Genomic DNA, 25,114 nt, shown 5'->3' with positions numbered 1-25,114 from the left:
TTTTATTATTACCTAAGCTAGCGGAGCCAAAGCAATGGTCTTGATTATGTTTTTACCCTACCAAGTCGGATCGAGAAAATGAAACTCGGTTTTTCCGGCCGTAAAAATAAACTACAGACCTCAGAAATATGAAAATACCTGAGAATGTGACTTGGTGATATAATGCAACCATTTGAGATAATGACTTAATCCAGATCAAATGATAAAAAAATATAAACTTTTTTCACGAGACAACGTCCATTCAAGGCTACTATTTGCCAAACCAAGAAACTACGTTGCGTATGACTATCATACATTTCAGTTAAAGGGACCATGAAATAATTTTTCCGCTTCTCCCTCCTCAGCTTTAATCATCAACTCAAAAGCGAAATAAAAAAAAAAACCACGTGGTTGTGATGTGCTTGAGCACCGGATGCGATGACTCGAGGCTTTCACCGTGCTTTTTAAGCGCACCGTGCAACTGGCCATTCGCCAGCGATGATAAATGCCGGCACGGCACTCATTGGCCGTGCACGCGAATTCAAATATTCGACGAAGGATTGATTTCAGCGTAGGGAAACGTTCAGAAAAATACCGTGATACACTTAAGTGGGCGAGGGGACAGTGAAAACGCGTTGCACGCAGTAGACTCACCTTTCCAAAAGCTCTCCGCCTCTGCCGTCGTCAGCAAAGTACATAGAATGTTCCAAACGTGTGTTTAAAAAAACAAAAAAAAAATTAGTCCGCGCTTCTGTGATATTTTCTTTTTTCTGCAATGTAGCGGGGTATATGGCGTCAGCACGAACAGGTACGACGCATTTATAGAAAGCGAGAAAAATACAGGTTGTTTAAAATACATGAAGCAAATCGCTCCTTCGAAAAGTACGCATTGCGAAGGGGGAAAAAAAAAAGTTCGATGTCTTATGGGTGTCTGCCAAAGCGCCTATTTAGAAAAATAATTACGTTCACTAATTTAGGTCATTAATTATTTTGGGTAATTAAAACTTACTGAGTATACTGAAATGTTTGATTTCTATATGTGTTCTCGACGCCGTCGAAAACTATTGAATCACCGCGGTTTACAAACAACGAAGTTTCGACAACAGAAAGAAGAAAACCCAGTTTGGAAGCGTTTCTAAGATTTTGTGAACTGCGATGATTTAGTGGCTTTCAATAACTTTCAATTGAAGTTAGTGTAATTAATAAAAATGGTGCAGGCGAGCTAGACCGAAGATAAACGATCATAATTCCTGGAAAGGGGGAGAAAGGGGGAACAAGGGGGACAAAGGACAAACACAAATCTTTCAGCACAGCTCTAGGCGACTGGTGGACGCTGAAAAAATCCGCTAGGTCCTGGTATCGAACCAGGGACTTCCTCATATCCTGTGGAGCGCTCTACGAACTTAACAAACTATGAGTTAGACGTCAGTAGAACAAACCTGTTTTATCAGCCGCGACCAGTCTAACACCAACCAGAATGAACGGCCTGCATATTTGATGTTATAATGTTAGTGCAATTGATGCAAACGTGCAGGTTAGCTGGACAAAAAATGAACGATAATAATCCATGGAGGGGGAACAAGGGGAACAAAGGGCAAATAGAAATCTCCAAAAACAGCTATAGTTCACTGGTGCACGCTGAAAAAAAATCCTCCTGGTCCTGGTATCGAACAGGTATTTCCCATTGTTTTTTACAGCGGAGCGTGTTAAGGGCTAGTTTCCCCCGGATTGTGTCCCCCGCAAAGAAATGAAGACAGCCAGATACGCGGCAAGCCACGTACCTGGTTGCCGTCGTCGCTCATAGATGGCGGCAGCCTTTCCACTCTCGCTTGCCGACTTGCGGCCGGTCATTACTTTTCATTGTACAGCTCCGGTGGTCTTCCTTCTTTACCAGATTCGAAAGGCTAAAAGTTTTTTTCTATTTCTAAATTAAAAATTAGTTGTTATTTTCCTTTTGTTATGAATATAAAGAGTAAAGATAACTTGGTGCTGGCATTGCTGGACGCTAGTTTCATGTTCGGGGTGCTAAATTGGTCTACAGAAATGCAGTAATGAAATGCTTTTTGATGGTACCTCTAGTGAATTTAATTAAATAAAAACATGCATGTCAGACTCTAATAGCCCCTTCCACAGGCAGATGCCGAGCGCTCCGTGCTAGCGGTCGTCGAGCGGTCCACTTCCGTGAGTGATCAGTCACGTGATCTATCCCAGTCGCACACGCTGCGGAGAAAATCTAGCGTACGCTGCCAGCGGCATCGCTTTTAGAGCGTTTGCCCGCGCTTTTTAAATTTCGGTTCCCATTGCCCTCTAGCTGAAAGCATAAACTGCGCATCGAAAGCACCCCAGATTGTTTACTAGTTGATCAACGGTGACCCCGACGGTAAGAGATAACTTATGTTTCCTTGCAATTATATAAATCCGATGAAGATAACTAGAAGAACTTGCACGAGCCGTAGGATGCAATTAAGCGAAATACCGTTCACGTGTGCCGAAAAGCGATATTCAATTGCGGCCACTTTCATCTCCGAAGTATTTGGCATATTGTCTTCTTTTAAATTACTTTACAGAGACATAACAATGAAGAAACGACATACCTCTAAATCAGAATAGGCGCGCACAACGTCTTCGGCGTAATGCCATATCTTAATTCGGCCTCTTCGCTGGAAAGGCGAACGACTTGGCAAACACTTCGCCGAGCACGGCCGCCTCATCGTCTCTCGAGCTGGAGCTGACATTTTAGCGAACAACGATCATTTGAGTGAATTGACGCTTTAGCGAATCATTGGCACCCGTGTTAACCCACCAGCCCCCGTGCGTTCACGCGCTTCGCGACGACAGTCTGTGGTAGCTCATTAAAAAAGTGTGAACCCACCTGGCCCCCGCGTAAGCGGCGCTTCGCGGCGGCGGACCATTCACTAAAGTTTCTTTCAATGTAAAGTCAGCGTTCGCTAAAACTTCGTTTGACCGACTGAGTGCCATTGGGAGGAGCTGGTATTTTCGTCGCTGTCACTGCTTTCTATTAGATCTCCTAAAATTAGCTGCAACATCGTCATCGCCGCAGTATTCTCGGTCGAGTAGATCATGACAAGAGGAACGAAAGCGAGCACAACAAGAGATCCCACCGAGCAATTGAAATAAAAAAGCCGTGAAACTCTCTCATTCCCTCGCGGGAACGCATTGAACCAGTGATTTCCCTACACACCCCCTAGGGGGGTGTACACCTACCCCCCCCCCCCCCTTTGTTTTTCTGAATACACCCCCTTATTTCGCAACGACTACTCCAATCTAGATGCCCCCCCCCCTCCCTCCCTCCTCATAACCATCTTCCCCTCCTAGAAATTTAGACACCCCCCTAATTTAAATTTCTGGGGAAACCCCTGTATTGAACTGAAAAGCTGCGAGTGACTACAGATCGTACTCATTCGAAAAAGACAGGGCGGAGAACCACTCCGGTTCTCCACCCTGCCACGATGTGGTCCGTCACTTCCCCACGGATCAGTAGGAGCCGGTCGCCGAGCGTCCCACCGAATCCAGATTTACAAGCGGCACACGGAGAGATCGTTCGCATCTCGTAAGGGGAACAAGAATCGGCTCGGCAAGCGCGCGCCAAGCGCTCGCAATTTGCCAGGGGAAGGGGCTGTAGACCTTTCCACAAAAAGAGCGTGTGGCCGGTGCCATTTCGGGTGTTCGCGCGTGTGGCGTATGCTTCGCTCGCTTTCCGAAGCGACGAACACAGATGTGCTGCGCTGTGAAGATCGCACGCTGGAGTGTTATTTTGTAATCATTGGAAAGGTCTATAAGTAACTATACGATTTATAAAGAAAGGCGCCAGACACTCGAGATGTTTTTCTTGAACCCGTATGCCGGGAGCTAAAACACAACGTTGTCGTCTTTCAGTAATGTTTGTTATTCCGGAAGATTTACTGCATATGTAAATTATATGTTTTATTCAGTTCATATCATTTTGGAAAACAAAAACAAAAGAAAACTTGAATCTTCAGATTACTCTCTCAACTTGGCAGTCAAATAATCACAACACTAAGACCAGAACCAAAATTTGTTGGCACTAGGTTTGCAAATTTAACTCGAAATCAATCTCCAATCCTTCTTACACTAACTCTTTGACGGGTGCGTATTTCTTTCCACGTAAGACAAGAAAACAGTATGGCCATAAGAAGACTAATTGCCCCCATGACTCTGTACAGGTCGTCGTATGCTCCCAGGTAATCCCGGAAGAAACCTGCAAAATGAAAAAGAGACAAGTATTAGTACAGTGCATATTCTATGGACAATACGCATGTGATAACCTACCTGGACCGACAAAGCAAAGTCACGCGAGTAATAGTATTAAAACATGCTAAATATTATATTGAAAAAAGTCTGAGCCTGATCAACAGAATACTGAACTGCTGATGTTGTGAATTCACCTGTCTACATTATTTTTTCTTTCATATGCAGTCGTCACTTATGAAGGCGTTTTCATAAGTCTATATATGACATTGCGTGTAATGTAGGACAACATCATCCATCTTTTAGCGATCACTGATCAAAGATGGAGATGCACTTACACCCCGACACGTTAGGATTGACTCCATGTATATGAAGTGAATCTGAATGTGAATGCACGAAAACCGCAATACACCTGGAATGCTGTCGGTGGTGATAAACCGCTAGGCACGTTTAGCCAAAGCATCAAAGTAATTTTGGGTAACAAACATAATTCTTTCACGTCGTTTTTGAGAAATATATGCGCCAATCAAAGGCATTTGGCAGAGGTAGAATCACATTAACATACCTGAAAGTCACGAAGCAGGCCACAAATACCCACCTCAATCCACTAAATGCGTCGCACTTAAAAGTAACATGTGACACTAACTATTATTGTAGGTCTGAGTGTCGCTTGCCAACACCACCTCTAGCTGAAGAACTTAAATCGGCAGTAAGTGTTTTGAAGCGTAACTTTGTGCGCTTCATTTCGTTGCCAAAGTGCACCAGATAATGCTAACCATATTCTTTGAAAGGGCTGATTCTCTTCACCGCATATAGAGTGTATATAATTTTAATTTGAGCAGATATTAAAAAAAAAAAGAAATCCGTAAAAGTCACTCTAAGGCAGTCGCTTCAGGTGAGCTATATGGAAAGGGAAACATATTATAGGGGGATATTCGTAATAAGCCGAATATTTGAATGAAACTTGTTTATTGATATTTTGATTAGAAAAAGTAAGCATATGGTTCCAATTACAAATTTTCTGACCGCCAACCAGAACCATTTCATTATAAAATTTTAGGATCTGAATGAACGTGGGATGCGCGGGGGCTCGCTAGAGTTACCACTCGTACAACAGCGCTAGGCTAGCGGTATGAAAATGCCGAGGATAAGGCAATTTCAACCCTCGTGTTTGCATTGGGATAACATCATTTGTGATGTCAGTTCAATTCGATTTCCGAATCGGATGCAAATGCTGCGTCAGCTATCATTTCAGCCTCGCGACCAACAAATCAGTTTACACGCACTCGTTTCACAAGCCCATTAATGCGGTGAATTGTATCCAAAGCTCTAAAGCGTTTCTTATGCCCGAGTCCCACTAGTGCGACAAACAGAACAAACCGACATCGACGCGCCTCAAACACTTGCAGCATGTACACTGAGGTATCCTTCGGGGGCTTACAATCACTCCTGCTTACTTCACGAGCACCGAGACAGTGCAAGCCTACCACACGTACCATCGCGTGCATGCTGCACATGTTTGAGGGTTGTCGGTATCGGTTGTTTCTATTCGTCGCGTTAGTGGGCGCTCGGGTGTTACGAGTTGTACTGTCTTGTTACCATCGAAACTGAAACAAGTGAAACGAAGAGCCAAATGAATTGTTTAGCGAAATACACATGCACGTCTGCCGCTGACGTGCGAAATCGACGGTGCCTGATGATATACCGGAAGTTGATTGACATTGGGGTGATAAACATTAACTCTCATATGAGATACCAGAAAAAACTGAATTTTTGAAAGGTTGAATAGTTCTGCATGACTTATAAAAAGTAATATATCTTCGACGCTTTATGTCTAAAAGGCTAAATGCTTTACTCACCGAGTATCAAAGGGTTGCAAAGAAACACTGGAAGGATCACCAGTCCAGTGAACCCGTACGAGGCGGCGTAGAGTTCTTGATCAATGTAGTTCGCAATCAGTAACATCTTCATGGTGAGAACACAGCCGATTCCTATTTCGATGAAGGCACACAAAAGCAGCATGGACCCGAACGAGTACACTTGGGGCAATGCAACCATAGCAATACCCACCAAAAGGTAGCACAACACAACGAGCGCGTTAGGAGGCAGGTAGCCTTTGTCGGCTAAAAGTGGCAAAATAATGCGACCGCAGAAGTCAGCGGGACTCAGATACATTATGATAGTTGAGGCCTGCTCGAGAGATGCGCCCCTGTCTATTGCAAAGTCAACTATGCTCGTCAGGTACATTATTTGAGAGTAATGAACTGTCACTGCGACGGCACACACAAGGTAGAAAGCGGGTTGCCTAAACAGCTTGAACACGTGCCAGGCGTTTGTCGGTTTCTCGCCGTTCCTTGTGGTTTTTAAGACGTCCTCTATACCCGACTTTAAGGGCATCTCGCACGTGGGTTGAGCATGATTTTCGGGCGGTAGGATTGTTTTGTAGGTTCCGTTCCGGTTTATCCAGGGAGGTCGCTTGAGAAGAACGCACAAAGCGGTAGTGTTTAATGCTATCGCTCCGTAGATTAAAAACACGCTGCGAAAGTTGTAGGTGTCCCGTATCAGCAGGAGCACCTCGGGAAACACGAGAGCACAGGTGGTTTCCCCCGAGAACATGATGCCGCTTGCCGTGCCCCTGTACTTGCTGAAGTAGTGAAGCAATGCCATACCAAGTGTGATGCTGACCATTCCAACTCCAAATCCTGCAGCATGAAAGTATATTAAAGAACACCAGTGGAAAGTCAAGTATCCCAGTTTTATTTAGCTTCCTTCGATCAATCTATTCTAGTTTTATTGTCGTTATTGCAGTATTTTCTTTGCATGTACGAAGAGTCATTAGGGTTTCTACTGTAGTGCAGCAGTTGAATTTGAACGAATAAAGGTAGCATAAAAACAGCTTCCTCTCCTTTCATATCAACCAGGATTCATGTACATTTTAGCATCGGGTTCGCGCAGTATTTTGACGGAATTTTTGTTTTTATAGATCTCACTGTACGAGTATGTATCTGTTTCAATAAGAAATCTATCGTTTCTATTTCACTGCGTTGTGTAATTTTTGTTTTGGTTTAGGTATAAAAAGGACAGCAGCGTCCAAGCGAAGGATATTAGTATTACACGGAACATTAAATCTTAGATTAATTTATTGAAAAAGCACTAAATATCGCATTTAACGACGAGTTGAGTATTCATTTAGGAAGTGATTGATACATTTATTTATGGGCAAAATTAATAAGTATTTGGTTGTCGATTTAATTCGAAAGTTTGGGCACAGTGAAGATATTACGTGTTCGGCAATTTGAAAGCGGTTTAACGGCTCAAAATAACCAATATTCAGCTAGAAACTTCTAAAATATTGTTTTGAAAGCCATACAGCTTTGATAAAATCACGCTGACAGAGTCTCGTAAGCACAGAGTGTGTGATATAACCTCACACTTATCGGCGTTCGTGTGCGAGGAGGACCCCGGCGAAGGCGCTTCCTGCTGATTCTGCTGTTTCTTACGCTCCCGATGAGCTCGAATACGTTCTCCGACCCCGTGCTTCGTCAGGCAATGACCACGGTGGAAGAATAGAAAAGTCTGATTCACATGATGAGACTTCGCTCGCGATTTCGCAGCTGCGGCGTTGAGGACAACAGCTTCAACTACGCTGTGCCGCACAAGCGACGTCACAACAGCGGAACATTATGCAAAATTACACCATGTGAATTGCGAGTGGCGTCTGAACGGCGCCGTCTCGCCTCGGAGCAACGGTGTCGAAGATTCGCTCCCATTTCTCGCAGAGGCCGTGAGATGGCGCAGAACTGCAGGATCTCGAGGAACTGTCCATATCTGCCCGTACGTTTTCAAGGCCGCGAGGCTCGCGACCGCGTGACACACGAAGGGGCCTGTTTTCGCGTGCGAGACCAAGTATTTCATTCGATAGTTCAGTCGGTAAAGCACCTGGCTCACAATCTCAAGGTGGCAGGTTCAAACACTGCTTAATACTTCCTTCTCTCATGTCTTATTTGTGTTTCCCTATGTGCGTAACGCTTTTCGGTGCTAAATCTTTCTTAGAGCCAGACGTGACAATCAAGCGTTACTCTAAAACATTGGAGATCTTATGAAAATCGCCCGGTTAAACACATATTCAGTGTTAAAGTTACCATTGACTTCGATCGTCAAATGCACAAAATACATCGATTGCAGTCTTTAGGGAGCAATAATTTAAATTTGTTTAGAAGACATAAAACTGTCGTCTCAGGAAGAAAGAATGTGATTCCTATTAATTTCCACACTCAAAATTAACTGATACGAGACCTTCAATGCCCACAGTGTGTGGGAATTGAAGGTCGCGTCATGGTATCGAGACCACGACTTGATACTTTGAGGTGACCACACCTGACATCAGGACATGTGACTTATCTACTGACTGAATTTAGCGACGAAATTGTAACCTCACGTTACGTGATTCATGCTGTCAAGTCATGATGTAATATGACACCATGGCATTACGTGTCATTGATTTCCTCGCTAAATTTAGCGAACAAATTCGCGGACTGACGAACAGCAAAAAATTCTAGGAATAGGAGATTCACTTCAAAAAACATTCCATATATCACTCAGCTTCATTATATCACGTCAACTGCTTGGGTGCTTTACATCTGTAGGGCCTATAAATTTCCCGTTAAATTCAGGGTTTAAAATTCGTTTGTACGATATACTTAATATACATGACTATCCATATTTTCTGTCGATGGCAACCATTCGAACAATTATTACTAATTAAAAACCACGATACAAAAAAGAACGGTTGTAATTATTGTGAAATGTGGTGACTGTGGTGACCAACGTGAAAACAAAGGAAAAATAAAACGTTTTGTTCACAGATGCCGGCAGTGGAGCGGAAGTTGTGCGCTGTGCAATCTCTAGCCGTGGAAACACCTGCAGCATCAAGTTTAATATTAAAACACACGCACGCACGCACACACGCACGCACATACGCACGCACGCACACGCGACACAGACCCACATACGCATCCACACACACGCACACACATTTGCAATGTTTCAGCAAAATATAGTGGCTTGCAAAAGTGGGGCGACAGAAAGCCGCCATTTCTCCGACCGTGCAGGCAAGCCCGTGCAGTTGCAAGCCTGCCAACGCTACGTCCACGCGAACACCGTACGTGCTGCGCACGCATATGGCTCCCATTAGTCGGGGCGCCATCCTTGGAATTGTCCATAAGCCAACGCGCTGTTTACAAGCAAGCCCTGACGAGGTGTGGGCATTGCGCATGCGCCCTGCCAGCCAATAGCAGCGCCACTGCGGCAGCGTGACGTCAGTTCCGGGTGTTGGTGTATACATGATCGCTCTGCTTGCACACAAACCCGCCTTCTTTCCCGCACCCGGTGTGGGCATTGCGCGTAAGCAGAAACCGAATTCGCGTGAGACGCAACATCTGCGCATGCGCAGTGCCGATACCAGCACTACAGCAGTGGCGCGATGGCAGAGAGTTGAGTTGGTGGTGCATAGAGGCAAACAGAAAGGACGAGGAATTATGTTCTCAGACTTTCTACGTTTTCTTTGTCTTTTAGCAATGCTGAAAGCTCTCGCCTTAGCTGAAGCTTCCACGAATAACAATGTTCCCAGCGCCTGCTTCGCATTAAAAAAAAAGAACTTCAATGATGATTAACTTTTAGTTTAAGTTTTTTTAAACCTGTTTACAATATTTTGCAATTCACATTTGAAGCAACATAAATCGTTTACAAGCACGAAGAGCCCTCACCACTGAAATGTAGTCTGATTAAAGAAATATTCGAGCAGCATAACGCTCTCGTATATTTTTCCACTACTTTCTGTCAAAGCTGTCTATGTTCAGTCATATCTTTTCTGCCTTTATTTGTTCAGCGGATCTTTTTAGTTTATAGTGTTCTTTACAATCGCAGTTGCGTGTGCAGTATAGTTGCGTGCTTTGGCCACGTGGCACAGGATCGCCTGTGCATATATTAGTGATTTGCCATGACCCCAGGACCTTTACATTTTATGATATACATTTAAGTTTAATAATCAAGAAGCTATTTACTTGAAGAAAATCATAACTCCTTTTTACAGAACGTGAGGAGTTTTCTAACTACCCTCTTGGCAGAGACCAATATGACGTCTACCTTTATTTTCTGTACGATGCATATTTTTCGCAGGAACGATTTGGTCGACATTCTGTGGAATAATTTGGATGACCAAATTTTGCCTTCTATATGATTGCCTGGGATAAGCTGCGGAATGTGTGACATGTCTGAGTAATTCGGCCCTATGAGAGTGACGGGTCTACGTAGAGACAAGATCTTAACGGTAATATACTCACCATGTAAAGCAAACGTTAAAGTAGCCCAGGTAATGTTCGGTGCAAAAGATGAAGCAATCATGCCGGCCCAAACCAATACGCTCCCGAGGAGGCCCATTTGGTAAACGCAGAACCACCGCTGGGTAAGTCCAACGAAAACCCCTGTAAAGAACGAAATTCTTCAAGCAGCAGTGTCTTAAATTCCGAAATACACTCAGTGCTAACCTTGCATCAGTTTTCAAAACAGTAATAAAATTCACTAACCGTGAGCATGTCGCAGCTTTTTTCATGTACGTATAGTTAAATTTAGTTAAATTTCCTATACGTATGTAAGTATACTTAAATATAGAAAATAGATAAAAAAAATACTTTTTTCTTGTTGAATCTGGAAGAACTACGGTATCAGTCAATGGGCGAATTAATGAGATAGATGAAAGAAAAAAACACTTGAAGACCTCTAGATGAATACCATACTCCCCGAGGAACATTTGGTTGCCTGCATAGTCACAAAAATAAATTTCTCCAGAAATAGAAAACACGAAACAATAGTGCGGTGTTAACGTTGCAAAACATAGTTGTTGTTTTTTTTTTTTGCTTTTTCGAAGTATACATTGATTTTAAGACGTCGGCTCCAAGATATGAGCCTGCTACGCAATCGCTTCAAATTGAAAATCGGCCTCGCGATATAAGGAACGCACAAAATGGTTTTTATTTATGGGTACGTCTTATTTTGAGACGTACGTGCGATATTGCCGTGCGCTCAGCTAGCCAAGTGGGCAGCGCACCAGTGCCCCAATGGTGATCGTGCTTGGCGCCCACGCAAAGGGACGAGGTTCGATGCCTGAACCAGCGCGTTCTGGTGTATTCGAGGATTCTGTTGCTTATTCGAGGTTCAAATGTTCTACGCGCCGAACCTTCTACGCCGGTTGTGCTAGAAGCCCACAAAAGGGGCTCCGCGTGGCAAGCCGGGGCCAGTCTCGCTCCAGCGCTCGACCCTGCTGCTACGTCGTCATCAATGCCTGTGACGCTAGCCTTCCTTTTTTGTTTGTTTATTTTGGGCAGAAGTTTGCTCCAGTAAACCTTTAGTTTGCTTTAATTTTCATCGCCTCATTTGTGATACTTTTATGGTGGTGCGGGTTATTCCATGCTATGCCCGTGAAAAAGTACCCTTCAGAAGACACCCCGGCCAAGTAAGGTGCTTAGTCCAGCAAGGCTACCCTTCGCAGAAGACGCCGACTCCCGAACAAGCCGCCGTTCTAAGGGCAACCCCCCGAATTCGGTTCCCTGCTGCAGAAGCTAAAAAAGAAGAGCGCGACGATGAATACCCCACCTATCATTGTCCTACCTGTCGCTGCACGCACACCCACGCCCTTCAAAGGTGAACTTTATGAAGACGTCGAGGACTGGCTACAGCAGCACGAGCTGGTGGCTCAGAACAACCAAAGGACGGACGTACAGCGCCTGCAGACTCTTTACCTCGCGCTAGAAAGAACGTTCAGGCACTAGTTCGAGAATCGCGAGACTGCCTTGACCTCGTGGACCGCCTGCAAGGATGCGTTGAGACGGAAATTCATCAACTAATATCGACGGGAAACGGCCGAGAACCTGCTTTGAATGAGGACCCAGAGCGCAAACGAGATTATCACCAGTTTCGCCGAGGATTTTCTGAGCCTGATCGCTCACGCCGACCTTGAAGCCACCAACGAAAAGAAGCTGAGGATCCTGAGATCCGAGGTGTAAACAATAACGTATTTTATGATCTTGCTCGCAATCCACCATCAACCGTCAAAGATTTTGTCACGAAGGCCACGAACATGAACGTACCCTCCTTGCTACAGCCAGCCAACACCATCGGCCCTCGAACGTCGCTGCTTCATCGGCTTCAGGCTACGACATCAGCCATAGCATAGCATAGCAAATATCGTAAGGGTGTAGGCGAGCTGGTGAATGTTAACCATGTTGGATTAACCTGAGACGAGGGTACAGAAGAACTATCAAAACGTAAAAGAGCCATGAAATAGACAGAACGACGTCTGAAACTCAGCTACATCCTTATTCTCAATCTCAAGGTCATCTCTACAAACACAAAAAAGACGAAGTCTATGTTGCCCTAGCATCCACGACATCTGCGACATCATCATCACCCGAAGATTTCAACTTTCCCGGTATTAACTCGGCGGACAGTTCTGTTGTTCCTTCATGTAGTAACCCCTTAGAGCGTTTAGAATTTATGCACCTGCTTTTTGTATTTGGACTTCATCAACAAATTGCTCACCCAACACGTGGCGATTCAACATTAGACTTGTTTTAGAGCGCAGCTTTTAGGCGCCCGTTCCCGGCTTGAGCGGCGTCGGCGTCACCGTCGCCGTCGCCGTCGCCGTCGGCGTAACCGCGCGGTGCATTATGGGTAAATTTCCCCGCTAAATCTAGCGAAAAAATTTCCCTGCTGTCTAGCGGAAAAATTTCCCCGCTAGATGTAGCGGAATAATTTCCCCGCTAAATCTAGCGGAAACATTTCCCCGCTAAATCTAGCAGAAAAATTTCCCCGCTAAATCTAGCGAAAAAACTTCCCCGCTAAATCTAGCGGAAAAATTTCCCCCGCTAAATCTAGCGGAAAAATTTCCCCGCTAAATCTAGCAGAAAAATTTCCCCGCTAGATCTAGCGGAAAAATTTCCCCGCTAAATCTAGCAGAAAAATTTCCCCGCTAAATCTAGCGGGACAATTTTGGTCACGTGACCTGGGGAGTCACGTGACCCCTCCCCCGAGGTCACGTGACACCCCAAGGTCACGTGACCCCCTCCCGAGTTCACGTGACCTCGGGGGGGGGCACGTGACTCCTCCCCACGTGGACCCCCCTCCCCCGAGGTCACGTGACCCCAGCAAGGTCATGTGCCCTCGGGGGGGGGGGGGAGTCACGTGACCCTTTCCCCTATGTCACGTTTGCCCCCCGAGAAACCGTGGCCCTCAGTACCCTTCCCTCCTCCTCCTCAAGAGCTGCGCTTCAATTCGGCGTTACAGCTGGTAAACGGCTTTCACGTTTTTTTATTACTCATCTAGAACATATCTCTTCCATACATTTCCTATCGCCGATTAGCGATCATTCCGTCATAGCCATCAATCTTTCATTAAAGGTACCAGACAAAAAGAAGACCTCGAAAATCATTTGGGACTACCCTAAGGCAAATATAGAGGATCTGAATTCCACTCTCCTTCGGGCATTCGCAGACTTCGGAAACTCTTTCAATGACCGTTCGGTCGAGGTCAATTGGACTATTTTCAAGGACGCCCTGGTTAGCTGCGCGAACCAGTTTACTCCTAAAAAAGATACTGACCTCAGACTCATCTCCTTCCTGGTTCTCAGTGAAAATAAAGCGCATTTTAAATAAGAAAAAAACGTTTATACCGCAAGGCTGTAAAGTTAAACACTGATAAAATTTGGCTTCATTTTTACGTGTTTTCCAGAGTGCGAACGCGTAATCCAGTCAGTGAAACATAAGTTTTTTAATGTTGACCTAAAAAAGATACTAACTGAAAATCCCAAAAATGTTTGGTTTATAATTAGTTCTAGCTACACCCAGGGGCGCCAAACTTCCTACCGTAGATCCAAAAGATAGCCCATTACCATCTGCGGTAAGTGCTTTCAATTTTAACACGTATTTTGGTGAGATCTTTACACGCGAAACTTTTCCAGAACCTTGCTTATCTAGCTTCGAAAGCCCAACGGTCATGCAAAATATTTACCTCTCCATAGACGGAATTTCGAATGTTATTGATCGACTCCCTGTGAACTCTTCACCTGGCTGTGACGAAATTAAGTCCAGACTCTTAAAAATAACGAAATATACTTCCGCCAAATTTCTGCTCCTTATTTTCGAGCAATCCCTAGCTTTCTCCCAATTGCCGTCTGATTGGCTAAATGCTAACGTAGTACCCATCTTCAAATCAGGTAACCCGAATGAGCTAAAAAATTACAGGCCCATCTCATTGACCAGTGTGTCATGCAAACTTTTAGAGTACATCGTCTTCAGCAGCATAATGTCACATTTCGATAGTAACGATTTGCTGTTCTCTAATCAGCATGGCTTCCGCAAGAAACTGTCTTGTGTTACCCAATTATTCGAACTCACCCACGATCTTCATAGCAACATGCACTCTTTAAAACAAACTGATGCAATATTTATAGACTTCTTAGAAGCTTTTGATCGTGTTCCCCATAACAGATTAATACTTAAGCTCCTCCATCTAAACGTCAGCAGTAACCTTGTCTTGTGGACTCGGGCCGTCCTGTCTCATCGCACTCAATTTGTGATTGTCGATAATGCCACCTCCTCTCTCCTGAATGTTATCTCCGGCGTCCCTGAGGGTTCAGTTCTTGGCTCACTTCTTTTCCTAATTTATATAAACGACATTGCTGCTTCCCTCTCTTCGACAGTGAGATTTGTATGCTGACGACCTTCTGCTCTATCGCAAAATTTCTTCCATCAATGATTGCATAATTCTACAATACGGTCTAGAAAAATTAAGAACCTGGTGTGAATCTTGGCTCATGGTGATTAATCTGGATAAATCTAAAATTATGTCATTCTCCAGATAAAAAAATTAAGTCACTTAAACTTACTCTATTTCATCTTGTCAACTAGAACGTGTAGCCTCATTTAAACATCTAGGAGTAATCCTTTCTGCAGACTTATTATGGAAGTGCCACGTCGACTATTTCTCCTCTAAAGCAAATAGAACATTAGGATTTTTAAGACATCTTTATCTCGCAGACCCATATGTCAAACGTTTAGCATACACTACGTTAGATCGGACGAAACTGGAATACGCGTCCATCATATGAAAACCTCATCAATTATATCTCATTAACCAACTCGAAGCTGTCCAAAATCGCGCCACTCGTTTTATTACTCGCGATTATTTATGAAAAAGCATTTCCTGTCTAAAACAGTCCATATCTCTCCATACACTCGGCACTCGTAAAAGAAAAAAACGAACGGCTCTCTTTTATGCACAGACTATACTACAACCCATGGTCACCAAAAAAATTTATTTTCCCGGCTTATCATATTTCCTCTCGCCTAGATCATCCATATAAAGTCGAACCCATTTTTCTAGAACTAACGCCTACAAATACTCACCTCTCCCTCTATGCATTTCTGAATGGAATAGCATGCCCTCAAGCCTGGTGACGATACGTGACCAAAACCATTTTACGCAGGAGCTTGTTAAGATGTTTGAGTAATCTCTGTATAATGATGCTTTCTCATTGTTCTCATTCAATGTTTTCTCCAATTTTTGTGAATTTTTGTGAATTTAATGTACCCCCCTTATGTAATGCCTCACATAGAAGCCCTTAAGGTAATAAAATGAGATGAAAAGAAATGAAATGAAAGGTTGTCCAGAAAAAGCTACGTAAGATGCTAACCGCTGCGGATCGCCCGTCCTCACTATTCCTCGCCGAAGTCGTCTGAGAGGAGGCTCATTCGAACCCGCGATAACTTGTAATACAGCTTCAATACATTTTCGTATTTTCGGGAAAGTAATTCGTGAGGTAAATCAATTAATCTTGAAAAGTAATTTTCCCGTTTCAAGAACTTACCTCCACCATGAATGGCTGCGCCAAGGGCACTCGACGGCCATGAGGCAGATTCTCGGTCAATCCCGAACTCTTGCATGAAGCCAACGTAGATGAATCCAGAATTTTTTAGGGCCACCGTCGTGACGAGCACAGTTAGGAAAGTTATGAGTGCCACGTGCCAGCTGCCGTCCACTCTGTTTTTCGTCATCCTGACTTTCTTCTCGTCTAGAAATGAAACGTTCACACATTAGGAGTGACATAATTCGCATCAACAATTCATTTGAAAATGCTAGCTTGAGAATACGATTTGGTGCGGCTTTGAAGGCAGGAGGCGTCAGCTTCGAATCAACATCTCACCTAAATTAAAAGTGAGGAGAAATTTCTGAAAGATTTTGATTTGAGGCTATCATTGCTTGCTTGATGCCAGATTAGTACCACCTAAAAGACAAGGCCTGCAAATGACGCCATCTTTGCATAGATGCAAAAATATGAGCCCTTTGAATCGGGCGGCGGCTTGCGCCATCTAGCCAGCTGTTGTTGTTGTTTTTTTGTTTTTCTTGGGAGGAGCGGGGGGGGGGGGGGGTTTAAACTGTTAACGTTAGGGGATCCCCGACCCACCGCAAGCTTGAAAAACGCCGAAGCTCGACGAGGGACACCGCAAACCGGCAGACGCGTCCGTCTTGTCGCCCTAGCGTCGTGTGCACTGTGAGACGCTCTGCGACACTCTGGCGACGATGCGGACGGAAGCTAAGCGGCCACTACCGCTGCTGCGTGGATCCACTACTGCTGTCGTTTAGGGGCAGGTGGCGCAGGCGTTGTATTCTATGCGGTATTGACCAGATACAAGCGTCCAGCAGATATTGGGACTCATAACCTAAGGTATTGTTACACCCGGAGGTGAGCCCTACACTGATAATCCGGTGAATGGAATTAAGTGTGATTGAAAGCTAGCGCTAACTGTAAGGTTCAATATAAGGTAGCCAGTCTACGTGTGCCACAGATGTGGGATACTGCGTCAGTGCTAAAATCTCTAGAAAGTGGCTTGCACATGACGAGTGCGGGTGACGTATACATGGCTTCCTCGTGATGTCACCCGAAGACCGCTCCGATGGCCACCAGAAAAGGGGGAGGGAGCTTCCCTCTTACCAGGATCCTCCTTTGTGTCTCCCAGATTTTCCCAGACGTCGCAGTTCTCTTCCCAGAAGATAATAGAATATGAAGCCGCCACTCAGAATACCCACAGAGGCAGCTTCCCTCTCTCTCTCTTTCATGGTGGTCAAAAGTATGCGGTGTGACGTCAGTGCAAGATGGCATCCCTTACCGCTGGAGATACCTTCCTTCGATATTTCAGCGCTCTCCGTTACGTGATAAAATCAAGCGCTGGGAAAATAACAAACAAACAAGATCCGGCACGTTTATTCTGTTAAACATTTTATTACATATGGTTTGAACAGTCATTTCTTAATTTTATTATTACCTACTAAATCTATAAAAAATATTCGATGATGTTCTACAGCCCTAATATTCTACGTGTGATATGGCCGGGAGATCCTCACTGTGCAAGACTCTGGTCCTCAGAGACACTACTTTATTTTTGAATCTTCGCCCTTCCCGCGATTCTACCTAGACGGCAGCGTGAGCCCCTCCCGGTGAGTCTGCCTAGTAAGGCAGCGCCGACCCTTTAAGTTTTTTTTTCTTGTTTTTTCTTTTGGCCCGCGGTCAAATCGTGGTGGCGTAGAGCCAAAAACCAGCGTCGTCGAGATCACTGCTTTGCAGAGCTCACTCCTCTCCATCGGAACTTACAACAATCTTTGAAAAGACCCGGCTGTCCTTAACAGCAATCAAGGAATTGGGCTCTACTTCACCGTGCCTTGAGATAGGTGAAGTCCCACAGCATATAAATAGGAACGAATGGGGAAGCGTACTTACGACATATCTAGCTATGTCCTAAATTGTGTGTACCGTTGTCGCCAGTTTTATCGCAATCTCACTCCAAGCGAAATGAAGCATGGCATTATATTGAGCAAAATTTGATCCACCAGATTGTGTTACATCATAAAAACGTAAACCGAAAGTCAACTATTAGCGACATGCGCGAGCAAAAGCGTCGATGTGGTCACATTTCGCGAGTGGGCGAAAGCTCACAGTGACGTCTTTATTTTTATTAATATTTCTTTCATCGACAAAAATCAGCGCAGCATCGGAGTGCCATCTGTCACGATGCTTGTTTAAGGATGGAGCGACTTAAGCTTCATTTGTTATTTTTACACATATCAACAAACTTGTAGTTCGCAGCTGATCATAAGTAGCCAAACATTACAAGAATACAATTGATGACGTTACGGCAAGGAAAGTTTTGATCGTGACATCACGAAAGAAAAACTTGAGTCTGCAGCACCGAAACATGTCGGTGCTAGTAGTTGGTGATCCCCAGCGCGAGCTTTCTTTTTTATTTTTAACGCTTGGTCGTACGTGCAGCCAGTGCTCGGCGGAAGGCATCGAGCGAGTGCATGAGACAGAACCTGAACGGAATTCTTATACTTTGTTTCAGCTTAAAGGGCAACTCCGGCTAAAACTCAAAATGAAATAAATTACTGGCATCGCTGTAGTGACACAAAATATGACCCCAGCCAAAATATTACGTCCGTAGGACGCCGCATTCTCAGCTAATGCCGATAACAAAAATGCGACCCGCCGCGAGCCGCTGCTCCTTAGCGGGCGGCCAGCGGGTTGCCGATCGCTAAAGCAACATTGGGCCGTGACGTCCGTATCGTTCTCTTTTTTTTCCTCCGGTCCGGGCGTTGCGCGGAGTGCGCTTCTTTGAGCCGCTACCACCGCTACTTCGGCTTGTGATTGGCGTGTTTAGCCGCTGCTTTTATCTGTAGCTCGTGTAGCTTCGGTATAGCCTTTTGTTTATTTGCTTGTGAGGACTTTAAGACTCGTTTTAGCGAGCAACTCGGTGCGCCCAAGACTGCCCAGCTGTTCCTCGAAAAGTGCCGATTAAAACATGTAGCGCTGTGGGCTGCTCAAACAACCCGCTGCGCAGCACGGAGGTGCTTTTTCACAAGTGTCCGACGGACCGGAAATTGGAGAAGGTGTGGGTCAACGCTGTTCGACGAGTGGACTTTGGACTTCGGCTTTTACGCACCCGATGAAAAAAAGAACGAAAAATGGAAGCCGTTTACAATTCCCTGTAACGCCGGTTAGAGCGCAACTCTTGAGGAGGAAGGTGGAAGTGTACTGAGGGATAGGTGACTCCTTGAGGTCACGTGACCTAAGGGGGCTCGCGTGACGTCAGGGGAGTCACGTGACCTCGGGGGTCGCGTGACTTCAGGGGGGTCACGTGAACTCGGGGGTCCCGTGTCCCCAAGGGGGTTACGTGACCTCAGGTGGGTCACATGGCCTCAGTGGGGTCACGTGGCTTGAGGAGGTCACGTGGCCTGAGGTGGTCACGTGGCCTCAGGGGGTCACGTGGCCTCAGGGGGTTACGTGATATGAGGCGGGTCAAGTGACCTGAGAAGGGACACGTGACCTGAGGGGGTCACGTGACTTCAGGGGGTCACGTGACCTCAGTGGGGTCACGTGGCCTCAGGGGTTTACGTGATCTGAGGCGGGTCAAGTGACCTGAGGGGGGGACACGTGACCTGAGGGGGGACACGTGACCTGAGGGGAGTCACGTGACCTCAGGGGGTCACGTGACCTGAGGGGAGTCACGTGACCTCAGGGGGTCACGTGACCTCAGGGGGTCACGTGACTTCAGGGGGTCACGTGACCTCGGGGGTCACATGACCTCGCGGTTACGCCGACGCCGACGCCGACGCCGCTCAAGCCGGAAACGGGCCCCTAAGAGCTGCGCTCTAAAAACAATCGTGTACAGCCCAGCACACGTGTGTTCGGGTGCAGCGGCCAGCGCCGGAGAGCCTCAAACCTTCGTGTCTGGGACTGACCCGTAGCGCGAAAGCGAGAGGGCCCCCAGTACTGTACGTCACCGGCAGCGCGGCGTAAAGCAACGCCGCTCCATCCACGGAGCCTAGATGACAATTTAGGCGTAGCGACGAGTACGGAAGACCACACACGCGGCGACAGCCGCCGAGTACGGCACCGAACGAATTCACTTGTTTTCCAGTCGCTAGCTTTTGGGTATACAAGCGACGAGTACGGCATAGCGCACGCACGGCGGTGGCCGCCGAGTACGGCAATGTACGAGTTCACGGGTTTTCCAGTCGCTGGCTTTTGGGTATACGGACTAACTGTTGCTACATATGCTGGATAACTACCACGTATACAGAATTAAAACAAAATCAGCTTACCTCCTATTTTTAGACGGCTAGCGCAACAGAGGTAGGTGGCGCTCGGCCTGCGTACTCGTTGAACGAGAACAATCCTGATGTCACGTTCAGAGAGCGGCTGATTTCCAGTGTTGCCGGGGCCTCGAGCGGCTAGTTTCGGTTTTGTTGGCCGCGCCCCAAACAAAACTTTGAGGCGTCGATATCTTTAAAACTACGCACAATAACGAAAAAAAAAAATTACACCTTGCAATTCAGGGACGCTGACCGCACTAAAAACAGTCATAATCCCAAAATCGAAAGTATGGAACGGAGTTGCCCTTCAAACGCAGCTGACGCTACGAGGTGCAAGTCATTACGCCTTGTCTGTTTATCAGTGGTTCAGCAATGATAGACCACATACAGAAAAATGACGAACACCATGATGGTGTACTTTTGACGCTCTCAGATTGATCTCATCAACTCGTAGCGTCGGTTGCGTCGGATGCCAAAGTTTCAGCACCAACCCTCATCTGATTCAAAAGCTAATAGCAATTTTCTGATTATTTCAAGGAAAAAAAATGAAAGCCGTTTACAACTCCCTGTAACGCCGAATTAGAGCGCAGCTCTTGAGGAGGAGGGAAGGGTACTGAGGTCCACGTGTTATCGGGGGGGAGGGGTGGTCACGTGACCTTGGAGGGGTCACATGACCCCCTCGCCAAGGTCACGTGGGGGTCACGTGACCTGGGGGTGTCACGTGACCACGGGGGTCACGTGACCTCGGGGGGTCACCTGACCTGAAGAGAAATTTTTCCGCTAGATTTAGCGGGGAAATTTTTCCGCTAGATTTAGCGGGGAAATTTTTCCGCTGGATTTAGCGGGGAAATTTTTCCGCTAGATTTAGCAGGGAAATTTTTCCGCTAGATTTAGCGGGGAAATTTTTCCGCTAGATATAGCGGAGAAACTATTCCGCTAGATTTAGCGGGGAAACTTTCCCGCTAGAGATAGCGGGGAAATTATTCCGCTAGATTTAGCGGGGAAATCTTTCCGCTAAATCTAGCGGGGAAATTTTTCCGCTGGATTTAGCGGAGAATTTTTTTTGCTAGATTTAGCGGGGAAAATATTCCGCTAGATTTAGCGGGGAAATTTTCCCGCTAAATTTAGTGGGGAAATTTTTCCGCTAGATTTAGCGGGGAAATTTTTCCGCTAGATATAGCGCGGAAAATATTTCGCTAGATTTAGCGGGGACATTTTCCCGCTAGATTTAGCGGGGAAAGTTTTCCGCTAGATTTAGCGGGAAAATTTTTCCGCTAGATTTAGCGGGGAAAATATTCCGCTAGATTTAGCGGGGAAATTTTTCCGCTAGATTTAGCGGGGAAAATATTCCGCTAGATTTAGTGGGGAAATTTTTCCGCTAGATTTAGCGGGGAAATTTTTCCGCTAGATTTAGCGGGGAAATTTTTCCGCGAGATTTAGCGGGGAAATTTTTCCGCTAAATTTAGCGGGGGAATTTTTCCTCTAGATTTAGCGGGGAAATTTACCCATAATGCACCGCGCGATTACGCCGACGGCGACGGCGACGGCGACGCCGACGCCGCTCAAGCCGGAAACGGGCGCCTAAGAGCTGCGCTCTAAAAGATAAAAGCCGTTTACAACTCCCTGTAACGCCGAATTAGAGCGCAGCTCTTGAGGTGGAGGAGGAAAGGGTACTAGGGGGGTCAGTTGAGCTCGGAAGGGGGGGGGGGTGCGTAACGTGACCTGGGAGATCACGTGACCTCGGGGGGGGGGGGGGGGGGTCACGTGACGATGACGTCAGCAGTGATGATGACGATGCGGATGCCGATGACGTCATTGGCATCCGCATCGTCATCGTCATCATCACTGCTGACGTCATCATCACGTGACCCCTCAGGTCACGTGACACCCCCTAGGTCCTCCCTCCCGAGGTCCTCCCGAAGGAGCCCGAGGTCCTCCCGAGGTCCTCCCGAAACCCCGGTTCCTTCCGAGGTCCTTCCGAGGTCTTCCCGGAGAAACCCGAGGTCCTCCCGAAGGAACCTGAGGTTCTTCCGATGTCCTCCCGAAGGAACCCAAGGTCCTCCCGAGGTCCTCCCGAAGGAACCCGATGTCCTTCCGAGGTCCTCCCGAAGAAACCCGAGGTCCTCCCGAGGTGCTCCCGAAGGAACCCGAAGTCCTTCCGAGGTCCTCTCGAAGGAACCCGAGGTCCTTCCGAGGTCCTCCCGAAGAAACCCGAGGTACTTCCGAGGTCCTCCCAGGGAACCCGAGGTCCTACCGAGGTCCTTTCGAGGTTCTCCCGAAGGAACCCGGTCCTCCCAAGGTCCTCTCGAAGAAACCCGAGGTCCTCCCGAGGTCCTCCCGAGGTCCTCCCGAAGGAACCCGAGGTCTTTCGGGCGGACCTCGGGTTCCTTCGGGAAAATTTACCCATAATGCACCGCGCGGTTACGCCGACGGCGACGGCGACGGCGACGCCGCTCAAGCCGGAAACGGGCGCCTAAGAGCTGCGCTCTAAAAAATCGCGGCCGATGGAGGTCTCCCCTACATGAAGCGTTATGGCGCCAGAAACCGCAAACGGGCGAATATGGGCACCAATTTCCCATTGAAAACATCAAACAAACACTTATAAGTTTTGAATAAGAGAACTGTTGGGTGCTGAAACTTTAACATCTTGCTCGAACGGCTGCGGCTACGTTCTGACGAAGTTTGAGCTCTCCGCGACGTCTAGTTTATTTTTGCGGTGCGAAAAGCCGAGCTCGGATTTCTCACAAACACCCGGTACTCTAGTTTGTGCGCAACGTTATCACGTATGTTCGTCTGAGATTTGGAACATGTCCTCTTGAACGTCAGGCGGTGAAGATAAAGAGTGTCCAGTGCCGACGGATTCAAATTTCGATTTACGTATTGCGATGGCAAACATACTCGAAAAAAGAACAGGTGAATGAAGTGTAGAGCATTACACCTATACTGTTGCTTGCCACAGGACAAAAATAAATAGTAAATATTGTTTGTGTTCGCTGGGGTATACATACGTTACCCAAATTTCTTTATTCATTTATTTGATTACCTCTAAAGGCTCACAGGGGCAACATAGAGGTGGGGAATTGTCTCAAATGGGGAATATTGGAATTGTCTGAAAATATAAAAGGAAACATAATCACACTAACAAAGCTCTATAACGCGTAACATGGTTCATGATCAAGTACACCAGCATGTAGCAAGTTCTAAGCGATTAAAAAGTAATACAGAAGACACGAAAAAGTGCTACCGAAAAAGAGGGTACATAGAAAACCTTATAGTACTAAATCAGCGATGACGAAGTAAGCAAGTAGAAATTTAAAGGCACCAAACTCACACATGCTACTTAGAAAAGAAAAAAAAAATGTTATGATAAAGAGGAACGTAACAATGAAACAAACGCGTCATGGTTTGTTGTCTGCGCGATTACGCTGGTTTGTTGTCTGATGCAACGACTCTATCTGAGGCACGACATATGCGATAGATTGGGTTTTTAGTTTTTTTACGTGAAAGGGTGACGCGCCAGATGCATGGGCAGAAAGTGCCAGTGCAGTATTTTGAAAGAAAACTGTTTCGAGAGCAACTCTAGCCTTTACCTCTGGCCCATCTTGCGAAATTGGCTTCTTTCTTCGAACGAATGGTTATTAAATACACTAAAAAAACATTCCATCTAAATTAATGCAATTACATGAGGGTTTTTTTTTCTATCAGTTTGAAAATGTTGCTCGCTGCAGGTGGCCGAGACCGTGCCTATTATAGTGAACGTCCGGCCGCAGCTAACAGCTTGTACTCAGATGGAGCCGTTCAAGCACCACCGCGGCGCTCTTTGCCTTTGTACGCTTGTTATCATCAGCTAAACCAATTGCACTAAAAAATAATCACAGGATCACGCAGCATTGTGCGTGATTGGCTCGGCCGATGATAGCGAATGCCTGACGACGACGAGCGCCATGAATCGGATTGTAGCATTGGTGGCAGTCGGACTTAAACAGAATATACAGTAGGGGTTTCACCCGCTTTTGGAAATTCAGTGTCGGTCTAACAGGAGAGAAGGAAGGTGGTTCGTCAGTGAGCGCGATTCATTTCAGCCAAGTAATCACATTTCTTCTCTAACCAGAATTAATCGTAGCACTGTGATAATTTGGTGCAGCGACACGGGCAGCCTTCGATCAACACTGGCCACAAGTTGCGAGGCCGTAGGTTGTGAACCACTGCATTGTTCGCAGTTGTAACAACAACACCGCGCAGAGGCGCTTACCGTTAGACCAATTTCGCTAAGCATTCCTCGCAAGCGTAACCTCGCTGTAACTGTAGTTCATAGGAGGCGCTAGTTCACGAGACATTCGTGCCGCCTTGACCTGTGCTCGCGCGCAGTCCCTCAGCGTGATTGTCGAGTGTGCAGGTATACTATAGTTCCAGGGATCAATGGCGGCAGCGGTCGGTTTATCGGCCAAGTTATTGAAAGTGACGCGGCTATCTGGTATTGACTAAAGTCACTGAATAGGTTTCCAGAGTACCGAAACTTCCGCCATGCATCCAAGCTCTGGGCCGTGGAACTCAAATTCATTAATATCCGTGCCGCCATTTCGGATTCTTGCATTGTACACTATACGATAACTGTTCGCACAGCGTGCCGTTGGCGTTGTGGACAGGTGTTTTAGGGCAGTGTAAAGCGCTGTGAATAGCCACAGTAAATCACTAACGACATCAA

The 25,114-nt window shown here is 46.2% G+C and overlaps 1 protein-coding gene across 1 annotated transcript; it reads right to left on the bottom strand.

Annotated features, from left to right (window-relative positions):
• Nucleotides 1-3,907: 3,907 nt before the first annotated feature.
• LOC8037324 (monocarboxylate transporter 3) lies at nt 3,908-16,316 on the bottom strand. The gene is made up of 4 exons (XM_002412243.5): nt 16,130-16,316; nt 10,551-10,691; nt 6,069-6,911; nt 3,908-4,219 (listed from the first exon to the last, which is right to left on the bottom strand). Exons 1-4 carry the CDS (start codon nt 16,314-16,316, stop codon nt 4,071-4,073), a joined length of 1,320 nt encoding a protein of 439 aa, XP_002412288.5. The 3' UTR covers nt 3,908-4,070.
• Nucleotides 16,317-25,114: the final 8,798 nt, after the last annotated feature.

Source organism: Ixodes scapularis, unplaced genomic scaffold, assembly GCF_016920785.2.
Source record: "Ixodes scapularis isolate PalLabHiFi unplaced genomic scaffold, ASM1692078v2 PGA_scaffold1__304_contigs__length_218370807, whole genome shotgun sequence".
NCBI lineage: Eukaryota > Metazoa > Arthropoda > Arachnida > Ixodida > Ixodidae > Ixodes > Ixodes scapularis.
The sequence above is the reverse complement of the archived record's forward strand: the minus strand, read 5'-3'. Positions and strand labels throughout refer to the sequence as shown.